Source organism: Melospiza melodia, chromosome 3, assembly GCF_035770615.1.
Source record: "Melospiza melodia melodia isolate bMelMel2 chromosome 3, bMelMel2.pri, whole genome shotgun sequence".
Lineage (NCBI taxonomy): Eukaryota > Metazoa > Chordata > Aves > Passeriformes > Passerellidae > Melospiza > Melospiza melodia.
In genome coordinates, this window is record NC_086196.1 from 5955643 (window position 1) to 5969477 (window position 13835).

The following is a 13835-nucleotide window of genomic DNA, read 5'->3' on the forward strand; positions in this document are numbered from 1 at the left end:
ATACACATGTAGGGTAAATGCCATTTTACTGGCCTGTCATTTTGCTTCAAAGAAAATTCAGTGTGTTTCAGGATTTGTGGGTTGCTTTTATCACTTTAATCTGGAAAAGATTCCTTGAGATGAGTGCAAGTCAAATGAAATAAAAAAAACCTCTCTGATTAATTTTTTTTTTTGTGTTGCTAAAAACATTGAAATAAAATTAGTCATAATAATTTACAACTCACAAATTCATGTTACCATCCATTTCTATATGGAATAATAGGTAGGTTTGTCACTGCTTAGAGAAACAGAAGAAATCTAGAAAGATTTCCTGTGCTGAAATGTAGAATTTTCTGATAGTGATATAATTGAATTTTTCTATGAGGACAATATAAATGAAACTAAGATACATTTACCTGACCTTGAAAGTGTTCCTCTGTTATGCTGTGCCATAGCCTTTAGTAAAACATAACATCCCAAGGCCCTGTGCCATGACAGCTTAAATTTTTAAGGCACTCATGTTTACCTAAATTTGTTCTGTCATTTCTGCTGTTGTTTAATCCTGTTCCAAAGTCCTTTAATTTTGCTCTGAAAAATGCCTCTATCTAGCCCTGTCATTTTCACAGCCCTCTTGCAATACATTTTTTTTTAAACTTTTTATGGAGGAGGATCAGGTTAGAAAACGTTCAAACAAATTTAACATAGAGGAATGGGTCTGATGGGATGCAGCCAAGATTTTTGAATAAGCCATCCAATGACATCACAAGGTCACGCAATATCTTGGGAAGCTGGTTTAAACCAGGTAGATCCCTGAGGACTGGAAGAAAGCAAATTCCAGTCTTGGAGAATGGAAAAGGAGAAGATCTGAAGAGCTACAGGTCTTATCTCTATCACTGGGAAAGGTGATGTAATATTCCTTGAAACCATTTCCAAACCATTTGCTGTGGTTTAAACCCTGTTGGAAATTAAGCCACACGCAGCAGCTCTTTCCCCCTCCACCCCCTCCTGTGGGAGTGAGACAAAAGGCAGATAGATATTCTGAGTTGAGGTAGGGAAACAGCAATGAGATAAGCGAGTAAGAACAACAATATTAATAACAAAAGTATAGGAGAGGGCGATTTGCATACAAAAAAGTGCTCAGCCACTGCCTGACTGGCCAACACACCCAACCAGTCTCCAAGTGTGGGTGGCCACCAAGACAAAGATAAAATGCCCCCCAGATCCCCCTGCTCAAGTTTTTCCTCCACCCCATGTCATATTCACATTCTCTTCTTGCAAGTGAAGTTCCTGACTTCTGACCCACAGAGATGGTGTGAGTGCATGGAATAACCACCCAGGTGTGCCCACACAGCTCCAAACTCTGCCCCCTCAAGGCTACTGCGAGAACATTAACTCTGTCCAAGCCAAAAATAGGACAAAATGAAGAAAACTATGGTGACTGGGAGTAATCAACATGGATTTATGAAGAGGAAAATCATGCCTGACCAACCTAATAGCCTTCTGCGTTAGGATGAACTGTCTGATGGATGAGGGGAGAGTAGTGGATATTCAGTTTTAGTAACATCTTTGGCACTGTGTCATGCAAAATTCTCAATGATAAACTGAGGAAGTAGGGACTAGAGAAGTGAACAGTGAAGTGGACTGGAAATGGACTGAACTATTTGGCTGATAGAATTGTAGCCAGTGTCACAACTGGAGGTTAATTGATAGAGGTGTAGCCCAGGGGTCTATCCCCTATCCAATACTGTTTAAAACCTTTAGTACTGAACTGAATGCTAAGGCAGAATGTACTCTGAGCAAGTCTGAAGATGATGTAAAACTGGGGGGACTGGCTAGTGTTCCAGATGTTTGTGCTGCTGTTTAGAGGGATGAGAGAGGCAGGAGAAATGGGCTGAAAATAAATGACAGATCTTTCCCATCTATTCAGCACTGGTGAGGCTGTGTTGGGAGCACTGTGGGCACTCCTGGGATCCACAGTACAAGAGAAATGTGGACATAACTGCAGTGAGTCCTGTGAAGGGTCACGCAGATAAGTAAGGACTTGGACTATCTGTCATACAAGAAGAGGTTGAAAGAACTGTGCTTGTCTTGACTGGAAAAGACTCAGGACTCAAGAGGGATATTGTCTATGTGTACAGTAACTGATAGGATGATTTAAAGAAGGTGGAGCTAGACTCTCCTCAGTGGTGCAAAATGACCTGACAAGAGGCAATGAACAGAAACTGAAATACATGGATTTCGGTTTAAAGATGAGAAAAACATTGCCCTGTGAGAGTGATCAAACACGTCCAGAAGGTGTGGGGAGTGTCTGACATTGGAGGGAAGGCGTGATCCTGACTGGGCATGGTTCTGTGCAGTCTTGTTTTGAGCAGGAAATGGACTAGATGATTTCCAGATATCTCCTTCAACTTAAACCATTCTATGATCCAATGGAATATTTACAACTGCCAGTTCCACTGAGCTCAGTGATTGCTCAAAAAGGTGGCACAGAACAGCAGTAATAATTACTTGGAACAATTAGTCTGATGTTTCCATGTCAATATGGAATCGTACTGGATTTAAATGTGATGAGACAGTATAATTTTTTAATATGATACTGTGCTTTTCAACAGAAGGAAGGCTGGCAGATCCAAGTGCCATGCTCTGTGTGTTGAAATATATGATAAGAGAGTGATAAGACACATTGCAGGCCTTATGAGTCTGATGAAATCAAAGTGCTTTGTTAAAATATTAAAACTATATAAAACAATTTCTTTGAATATAATATATTAGAAATAATTTATATGTTACAAATATATGTATATTTGTTTTTTTTCTTTCAGCACCATGTGGTGGACATTTGACAGCATCAAGTGGTGTTATCTTGCCACCAGGTTGGCCAGGATATTACAAGGACTCACTTAATTGTGAATGGGTGATTGAAGCAAGACCAGGAAATTCCATTAAGATCACTTTTGACAAGTGGGTATCATAAAGTTAAACAAGAAGTAAGGTCTGAGCATACACACTTGCTTTAGTATTGAAGAATAAGTATCTATGTTAAGAACTCAAACCATAAAAAGGAACCTCATGGCAACAGTCACAATACTATTCCTACAAATAGGCAATTAAATGTGTTTTTCTATATGTGTTTTTGCTTCCATTGTACTCAGCAGGAAGTTCCAGAAATTTAGGATGCTGACTTTTTTTTCTCATTAAAGACTTCATAGTCTTTAATGGCATTTATAGGCTTATATTTATTTGCAATCTTTTTTTTAAATTAATGTTCAGAAGCCTGAGGTTTTCAGAGATGTCTTCTTAAATGGAAATAGAAGTTTAAGTCATAAGATGGAGCATTTAAATTTTATAAAAGGAAATTAATTGCCTGAAGTTGAATGCACATGAGTGCAGTGTGATGACAATATTTCTGAGAAAATAATGAGAAACATAGGCTTTTGTGACATGTGGTGCAGTTTAAGAACTCAATTTGCTGAATTTTAGATGGATGGTATTCTGAATGCCAGTCATATGGCTGATCTGAAGTATTCTGAATGCACACACATTTTCCATTGCAGAATTCTGGAGTTTTGTAGACAAATTGAACTGCAATGACATTAAACAAGAACTTGGAGTTTATAAAATGGAGAATTTTGATCACATATCATTTTTGAAGTACAGCAGATACACAATGAATCTACTTCAACATTATCTCAGCATTAATAGCAAATGGATTCTGTTGCTGCTCCCTAATTGTTTTAATTGCAAAGCAGTATTAATATTCTGCATTTTGGTTTTGGTAGACAAAGAAAAACTTTTCCTATTTTCTTTGGAGATTTATGGAGCTTTTCTGGAAGGTTTAGAAAATTCTCTTACTATACTCCATCACATTATAATTTTTATTAAAAGTGTTATGCTTGTTAATAATAGTAAAACCTTGCTTTTGCAATAAAATTATTTTCTTTGGTCAACAAGGTGTTGTTACCCAGTTTAAAAATTTCATGTAAAACTTTTTATTATATATTTACCATGTAAAATTTTTTATTGCTTATAAGAAAAACTGACTTTGCTGTCTGATATAGCAAGTTACAAATCAGTAATTGATTTTGTCAATTAATCAACAAATAAAATATTTTTGTCAAGTATATGGTCTAATTTGGGGAAAATGGAACCCTTTTATACTTCACTATATGACTTGCTTCAAAGGCATACCTAACAGAATGAAGGTTTGTACAGATGTGATATTAATAATGTAAATTATCTCACTCTTGAGCTAATGAAGCTTTAATGTTTCTAGACAAATGTGCCTTTCCAGAGTCCTTAGAAACTTTCCAGAAGTAGCAGCAAGTGACTTCATGACCCTATGATTACATTACATTGAAAAATGTTGCATTTCAAATTTTGCCTAATGCCTGGAACTGAAACAGAAAAATAAAATGTAATTGAATCAAGTCGCGAGGAAAGGGGTAGAAGAATAGTGGCTGACCTGAAGATCTTTGGTACTTTGAATATTGTTAAAAAACAGTTTGATAATTTATACAGCTAACCTTTTTATCCAAAACCAACCTGACTGTACGAAGAACAGTGTAACACAATGTCCTTTAAGTCTTTTTAAAACTATCTAAGTACATTTGGAGGACATCCTACCTCTTACTAATATGAGTAAGCTAATAAACATTAAAATAAACTAAAACCCAAAAATGTAACCATTAATTAGATACTTTCAGTAGTGATGAAGAACTTCCAATAACAAATTGTCTTGATTTATCACTTTTGGGAAAGTGCAAAGACTAAAACTAAAAACCAGCAACAAAACCAGACCAATTCAAAAGACAATTCATTCCCTTAAACCCTCAAAATCAGAGAAGTGAATTATAAAGTCACATTTGAGTTTGACATGAGCACGAATCTACTGGGAATGAAGATCATTGTCAGAGTAGCACTTGCTGTTAAGAGTTATTTTCTGGTTTCTGTCTCCAGCAAGGGTTTGCCATCCATTGTTGTCATACTGCCCTGCTAAGAAAACTGCGATTGCTGGCTGAGAGCACTTTATTCCTAATTAGTTTGCCTCACAAACATAACTGTCAAAATAATTGAACTGTTCAATTACTAATCTTGAGTCTATTCATTATGAGTACAAATAAAGTATTTAAAGCAGCCTAGCTGTATCTGTCTGTTTTCATCATTCTGCTGCAGGATAAATCAATGTATAATCTCTGAAATTACGGAAGAGTACTGAAAAACTGTCAAGTACTTTAGTGATGCCCTCTGTAACAGTCTATTTGGGTAAATTAAGTACTCAGTGAGCCTTTCCAGGAACAAAATCTGATGTGTTTATGTCGCTAAATTGTTGAAATAGTGTCCAACATGCTTCTTGAGTTTGTCAACTAGCATTCTCCCAAATAATTATCAAACAGAGCCAGGAGTTACTGTGGGAAAGCAACCATTCATTATAGGAAATTTGAATAGTATCTCCTTCTTTGAGAGTCTAAAGGATATATTTAATAGTCTGGATGTAGGCCATTCCATTCTAGCTAATTTCATTGCCAGAAACGGGTCCTGAAAATGCTTAATGTATTAGCAAACCTGCAAGGCCTGTATTCCACTTGTCAGAGTGGATAGAGAGCAGTAAAGCAATCATTTGGATTTTATCCAGCTTATCCAAATAAAGTACCATAAATCTAGAGTTTTCTGTGTAAAGAGGAAAGAATGATACAAAGTGCCTAAGTCGGTTTCCGAGCAGTCATTATCTCTGATAGCAAAGCAAAAGCTTTCTGACTTATGGCTGTGCTTTTGTTTTCAGGGAACCATGAGAGAACAACTAGAAAGAATATTAAATACTGGCTAAAACTGAGCTTGTTCTTACTTTCATTGATGTGTCTGTAAGAATACTTTTACAAGAGCAATGCTATTTGTTCTGGAAAACGTAATGGGATGGGAGCTTGGTCATTCTGTCATCATTTCATAATGAAGTATAAAGTTTATTTACACTTCGAAGGAATGTCACATGATTTTCTCCTTTCTCAAGTCTTTAATATTTCGCACTCTTCTTAAATTACAAGAATGCACTTTCTTATCTCTAGACCACTTCATGTGTCCCATATTGGCAAGACAGCTAAAGGTGTTCACTTTGAAAATGTATTGTATTGTGTAGGGATTTCTGCTGCTCTCAGAAGTTGAACTAACAAGACTTATGGGAATAGAAGAGAAAAAAACTCACAACATATGCATTGCTGAAAGATGAAAATAAGAATATTGGGTCTGCATGCAAATATATTTAGAGCAGTGTAAATATCTGTATAATAGCACAAACTTCATTGACAGGAAAATTTTTGTGTGCATGGTTTAGATGCTACAGCATATCAGAATCTAATATAACCACAAACTATCTTGAAAGGCATCTGATGTAAAAAATGCCAGTTCAAGTTCATCTCAAGAAAGAGCAGGTTTGTGCTGTTTGATTTAAGAACAAGTAGTAGATGACATAGATATCCATTATGAACTGGAGAAATGTGATGTGGTTTAATGATCGGCAGACATATTGACTCTGCTGTTGATTTTAAAGTTATTTTTTCTTGTAAATCAACCCTCATTAGTCTCCTTACTTTCCATTCTAGTCTATATTACCTGTTGGGGTTTTTTTTTGACACACGAAAGTAAGAAGTCATGCTTATTATAACAGTAACAAATTTCAAAATAAAGGCTTGATTTAAATCTAGCATTTTTTACTGCTTTATTTCATAGGACAAAAACGATTACCTAAAAGTAAAGTAACAAGCTATGTTAGAATAAAAACTTTGGATTAAAAAAAAAATTAAACACTTGATGATCTATAAAACAGCTTTTGCCAAATAGCAAATATCAGATAATGAAATTATTGAGATGAAATAATGAAGTGTTATGAAGATGTTCCTAGAGTGTCCAAATATTTCTTAACCTGAGGGCAAAATAATTTCTTGGATCTTCATACTGCAATTCTGTTTGAGATAATTTACTTTTTTGTACCCACTAAATGTCTTTCTGAATGCCAGTCATATGGCTGATCTGAAGTATTCTGAATGCCTTAAATTTTTTTTATGATACTGCAAAAAAAGCAAGGAAAATTATTCATGAAACCCTCTTTAATTTTATTCTTGGTAGTACAAGGATGGATTTGTAGCTATGTAATTTTTTTATGTGTGGTATTCTTTGTCAGTTACAAGTGGGTTGCATTTCTATCAGTTGAAGAAAATAATACCACTTGTCCATCCACCAGCTGACTTGCATATTCCTTTTCAGATTCCAGACTGAAGTTAATTATGACACTTTGGAAGTCAGAGATGGGCCAGCAAATTCCTCACCATTAATTGGAGAATATCATGGAACACAAGCACCTCAGTTCCTTATTAGTACTGGAAATTATATGTATCTGCTGTTCACTACGGACAACAGTCGTTCCAGTGTTGGTTTCCTAATTCACTATGAGAGTAAGTCTGGTATTTCTCAAATAGTTTTATTTAATCTTGAAAAAATTTCTTTAATTAGAAAATGAGCAAACAAATGGGAACAAATAAAATTCAGTAGTTATATTTGTGAAAGAACAAATTATGTTTACTGTGTGTTGTATTGACAGATAATTCTGGAAGTATTCATTTTGGAAATTTTTTCTTCATGAGTTCTTTTATGAGAAGAGTCAGAGTTATTCAGAGTCCTTACAGACCTAGCTGTTTAATCAAATGCAAAATTTTAGAAGCTTTCCCTTGTGGGTAAACATATATTATTTGGGTGTCCCCTATCTTCTCTTTCTCTTTTCCTCTTTCTCTTTTCCTCTTTCTCTGTTTTATGCAAATAAATTAATAATATCTCCATGCATACTAAAGAATCATCGTAATAACATTTTCTTTTCAATTAAGTGCATAAAATGACATATATTAAATGGTCTGAAGTCACACTAGTCTTTATATGATAGTACAACCATTCACTTAATTATTTACTGAAGAGTGCTTATGTGTTTAGTGCAGTTGTACCAACCTAGTAACACCACTTCTATCAGTTGTTCTTATTTGGAAACTAATCTGATTGCTGTACATTTGCTGTAATATTGAAACTGGAATAGTGACCAGATATATTTTATATCTGGCATCAAGGCTTGTCCAAATATTATAAAAAAGTTGCGCAGTGAAAGCTTGCTGAACACTTCACACCCATGTCAGTGCATTTGCTCCACAAGACTTAAGTTAATCACAGCCTCACTGGTCATATTGTGTTTTTTCTCACATTGGATTTCACAATTGGAGCTAAAATTGTCTCCATTTTGCCTTGTGTTCTATATGTTCATGTAACACAGCTGAAATTTTCTGCAGAGTCTATCTTACTGAGCTAGACAGCATCAGGAGCTTCTGCAGCATTTCTGTGATCGTTTGCTCTGTATTGGCAATTGTGTACATCACAGAGGCAGGGGCATCACAATAACTAGTAACATGGGGATACTAGGCAGATAAAGTCAGTATTTTCCAGGAGAAAAACCAGGTATAAAGAACTAATTGAAGCCTTGGGTAATCTGCCAAGGAACACAGGAGACTAAAATCATATTTTGATTTTGCTTGGAAGTATAATTATAGAAGTTGCTCATTTTAAAGATATCACAACAGAACTTCTATTGGTTTCACATTTCTTACATTTGCAGAAGACAAAGTAGTAAATTTTGAGTTTTAAGAAAAGTTTCTGGATATTTTCTTTGGAAGTTCAAATACCTTATTTGGAAGTATCTTAAAAAGCTTCCAGTTATAGTCATAACTTTGATGATAAAGTACTGTGAAGCAGAAGGCTCTTAACCTGTTTAAAATAAAAGGTTCACCATAAGCTAAACTGAGTTGAACCTGAGATATCACTCTATTTTAGCTTAATACATTCTATTAAGCTAAAATATGACTGTAATATAGCTTTAATGAGTATGTAACCCATTAAAGGTACTGTGAAGGATATGAAGACAGTTTGTTCATTCCTCTCCTTAAATTTCTGTCATTCAGCCTTTTGAAGACACCTCAAAATAGCTAATGCAAGACAGTGTAGATTAAGTCTTATGCATTTAAGCATAGAAAAAATAATGAAGTGCCTAAAATATTTTTTAAATAAAACTACTGATAAAATATTAGGCTTTTTTAAAAAGTAATTAATCTTTTGGCAAGTGTGCTTCATGCCTCAATTGCATTTTCCTGATCTCTCAGCTTCCCTAGTTATGTGTTTTGAGTAAGGTTTGTTTAGTTGGTTGGTTGGTTTGTTTGTTTGTTTATTGATTGTTTGTTTTTGTAGGGGGCTTTTTGTTCCTCATTCTGTGAAGCAGGTTGTGCAATCTTAGTCTTTTTCTTAACTGAAAACAGATAGAAATACTTTACCTGCAGATTCCTGTAATGTAAATTGTTCCTTTTTTTATTAAAGTAATCTGATTTTTTTTCCTTCCTAATATAAGAGAACATTATATTTTGCAAAGCAAATTGATACATTATTTCTTCAATTCAAATGCTTTACTTACAATTCTGTGCTTTTTGTGGACTAATATTTCCTTCTATCCTAAAATTTATCTGAAAAATAGATCATATTTTAGTCATGTATTGAGACAGTCAAATTACACTATACACCTATATATATTTGAAAATTAAAATTCTCTTACACAGTCAGCAAAATTGTTTAAAAATCAAAGATTACCCATCTTAATAAAAAAATTCCTTATTGAGGAATTGAAAAAATCTATGAAATCAATATTGTGATTTTTCTTAGTGAAACTCATCAGAACTTAGAAAATAGACATAATCCTTTATTCATAACGGATAAAATGAGGTATTTGTTTAGATTAGGTTTCAGAAAATAACTTTTTAGGCTCAGAAATATGCAATCTTCATGGGTTTGATAAAGTGTTGAAACCAGTCAGATGGCCCACAATCAATTTTAGCTGTAATAACATAGCATCAAAATGCTTAACACTTTTTTACTTGATTAAAAAGATAATTCTTTGAATAGTCTGGATATGAGGAAAGGATTCATACAATTTTATGAGGCAGGATACAGTCAATGGAAAAAGATTTGAAATGTTGGGGAACATTTTTTGTTTCAGCAGTCTGTTTTACTATGGCTAAGAATCCATACAGAGGCTAAATAGGAAAGGAAGATTTTGGGGAAGTGACCATAAAATAATAGTTTATGACTGGTAGGAAGTGAAGGAATGAAGCAACATGGTGAATAAATTAATGGTTTGCAAAAATCTAAACCACCAAATTTGTAGACATTCACTCAAGGTGAATGTCCTTGAGCCCTTACAAATGAATTCCTAAAGTCATTTATAAAAGAAATTGAGGAAAAGTACAGGAGAAACTATTATTCATTTTTTGGTGGTTTTGGCTTGGTTCGGTTTGGTTTCATTTGTTTTGTTATGGCTTTCCCTTGGTTTTGTTTCATTTTGGGGGTTTTTGTGTTTGTTTTGTTTCTTTTTTTTAAATTTTGTTTTTAATTTTAGAGAAAGGTTTCTGTAGCTATTTAAATATCTCGTTTAATGATGTAATTCTAGAGTTAATAATGTAGATACTAGATATATTCGAATATTGCTATAGATAGCAATCAGAGAATTACACAGATCTCTTAGGATAAACTACATATTTAATTCCAAGCCTAAGAAACAGAGAGACTGTAACAAAAATATCTATAAATATATTCAAATAAGGGAAAAAAAATTACTCAAAAAAAGCTTCATCAAAAATCAGCTGTCACAGGCAAGACTAAATGTTCTGTTCCTGTTTTGCAACTTTTACAGAAAACAAATAATTTTTACCATATACTTAACATAATTAAGTGAACATTTTCAAGGTAAGAGTACAGCATCTCTAGAGAGAGTACTACACAATATTGAAATATTTAAGTATTTTTTTATTCATCAGAGACTGTTGAAATTCCCTGTGGTATACTGAGAGGCAAAGTGGAAGGACCACTCCACTGAAAATTATGTCTGAAAATTCAAATCTGTCAGGAAGTTTAAAAAAAATTCAGAAGGGCACAGACTTTTCCAGCAAGCATGGAGAGGAAAAAAATAAAAGAAGATATTTGGACCAGAAGGATCAAGGACATTAGTTTTATCTTTGCTCTTGAAAGATACTAGTTTAAAGCTGATAAACATAATGATAAGAAATAAATTACTTGTATTTGATAAAACAGATTATGTCAAACCAACTTAATTTCTTTCTTGACAGGTTCACTGCTTTTGTAGATTTGGAAATGGAAAGGGGAGGAAATAGTTCTGTGCTGCCTTTCATAAGGCTCTTAGAACTCTTTCAGAGAAGAACATAGACATTTAATGTGGATGAAATTATTGCAGTACAATAAATGTACAATGAGGTACAGTAGGCACTGGAAAAACTTTCTCAGAAAAGCTGAGGAATCTCCATCCTTGGAGACACTAAAAATGCATCCAGGAATGGATCTACCTGTGCAACCAGCTTTAGGTGACCTTGCTTGAGCAGGGGGGTTGAACTACATGACCCCAGAGGTTCCTTCCAGCCTAAATTGTTATGTGATTTCTATGATGCTTTGAAAAAAAAAAAAAAAAAAAAGAAAAAAAAGATTGTGATGACAATATAAGAACAATTTTTTAACAAAGTTAAAGAACAATTTTTTAACAAAGTTACAATTTGAGGATGATTCCAACCTACAATTATACTAAGCACTATGATTGAGAAGGTTGGAATTCAAAACAAGCTAGATGAACTGAAGAAAGAGTGTAAAACAAAAGCAATTTGATTCTACAAAGAAACTTGCTAAGCCTAAATGGGGAAGGAGAAGTAACATGCACAAATACAAAATAGAAATACAATAAAAAAAAGATTCGGATATCCCTCAGAACCTACATAATCTAGAGAAAAATGTAGTAGTATTGCAAAAAGTTGAATCTTCTAGACATTGTATTTAACCATCTAAAAAACCAAAAGACAATTTCAGAAAATACAATTTTTTTTGTTTTATCTAGGATTTGTTCAAAAATTATTTCACTTCATTTGATGACCAGGGAGACTATTGTGTCCAGTTTGTGACACAGTTTAAAAAGACTAGAATATTGCTAACATGGAAAATATGACACACAAAGAGTCATTGAAAGGTTTGTGCTTTTTTAGAAGAACTATGACTTGGCAGGCAGGGGGTAAAGCCTGATAATGGTGTCATGGTCCCAGGTAGCTCTAGACAGCAGCCTGTCCTAGAGTTTGATCTACTGCCTGTCCTCCTTCTCAATCAACTCTTTACAATTATTTTCCAACTACATTTATCACTGTTGTGCCAGAATTGTGCCATATTTCTCATATCAAAGAATTACCCAGTATTTAATTTTAGGTTATCTCCTATTAAGAAAAATAATCAAATCTTCAGGCAAAGAAGCAAAGAAAAAATATTTATTTTCAGCTATGTTCATGATTGCTGAAACTTACATACTGAATATTTTTCCCTGGGAATGAAACTATTTTGCCTGAGCTGATTTTATATATTTAACACTTCTACTTCAGTCAGGAAATTGGAAGCTGATAAATTTTCTATAGGTTTTGGTCTTGCAAAAATGTGAAACAATGGAGTCAATGTAAGTTTGAATTATCATTTCAAAAATAACCTGATGAGTTTACCTGTTGTGTATGATTCAGAATGCCAAAGCAGCTGATGTGGTCAGACAGGGGTGGTAGGCTGCCCTAAGAGGAAGGAATTTTAAGAGTGCTGCTGGGGACCTCCACCTACACTAACATATTTCAAAGTATGAGTCATGTTTTATCTGAAAAAACCTAATGTGCATCAAAGTTAATATTTCATCTAGATGAAATTAAGGGCACTTACAATGCAGAATATTATAGACTTAAATGGTTTCTTTGAGCCTTTATTAAGCAGTTTTATCCAGGTGAAGGGAATCTAAAAGTGCACTGTTAGCTAACACGGTATATTTGCATTAAGAATATACAGTCAAGTCTAGAGGAACTTATTAATCTAGAATTTAAGTATGTCAGGGTTGCCTCATGAAAACTGGATCATAAGCTTTCAAATCTGAATTCTAAGTGAGATATAAAAAGAGCTGGAAGGTACAGAGAATATTTTTCTGTGAAAGCTAGAGTCATTCTTTATGCTTTTTTTATTTGTAGTCCTGATTCCAACACTCATATAGTTCTGAACCCTTCACTTTATGCCCTGATAAATCAATTTTTTTCCTTAGTTTTGAACTCCTCCTACTTTGTTTCTAAGGCTGTATGACAGTCCTGGATAAACAGGGCAAGGTAGGAGCAGTAAACTGAGAGTACAGCTTCCACAGAAAAGAGTTAGAGGTGCACAAGCAGCTGAGAGGACCAGCACCTTCTTCACCCTTCAGAGGGCTAAGAAAATAGGAAATGCCTGTGAAGAAGGCAGTTGTGGTGGATTAACCTTGCTAGATCCCAGGTTCCCAAATCTTAGAAACACCTTCCCCCTACCCCTCTGTTCTTCTTTGGCTGAACTCCACTATCAGTTTTATCTACCTCCTCCTGCTGAGAGGTGCAGGGGGACAGGCATCAAGTGATCAGTTTACCATACATTATCGTTGCTGCCCCTTCCTCCTCGCTGGAAGATCCCTCAGACTCTACTCCTCCTCCAGCATTGGGGTTTCTCCCCCAGGAGACAGCCTTCCATCAATATTTAAAATTTGAATTCTTCCCATTATCTGGAACTCTTAATGAATGGTTCTGGCATGGGGTCCAATCTTTCAGGAGCAGAGTGCTCCAGTGTAGGTCCCCCACAGTGTCACAAATCCTGCCAGCAAAGCTGTTCCAGAATGGGCTCCTGTCTCCACGAGGCCACAGATCCTGCCAGGAGTCTGTTCCATTGTGGACTTCCCATAAGATCACAGCTCCTTT

General features: G+C 34.8%; 1 protein-coding gene across 2 annotated transcripts in view; it reads left to right on the forward strand.

Moving 5' to 3' along the window:
• The window catches only part of CSMD1 (CUB and Sushi multiple domains 1), a 1060835-nt gene that overhangs the window by 812831 nt on the left and 234169 nt on the right, over positions 1 to 13835 (forward strand). For both annotated transcript variants that reach the window (XM_063150718.1, XM_063150717.1), the window contains exons 16-17: positions 2802 to 2940; positions 7234 to 7421. In XM_063150718.1, coding sequence (XP_063006788.1) covers positions 2802 to 2940; positions 7234 to 7421 — 327 coding nt within the window. The remainder of the gene's footprint in view (positions 1 to 2801; positions 2941 to 7233; positions 7422 to 13835) is intronic.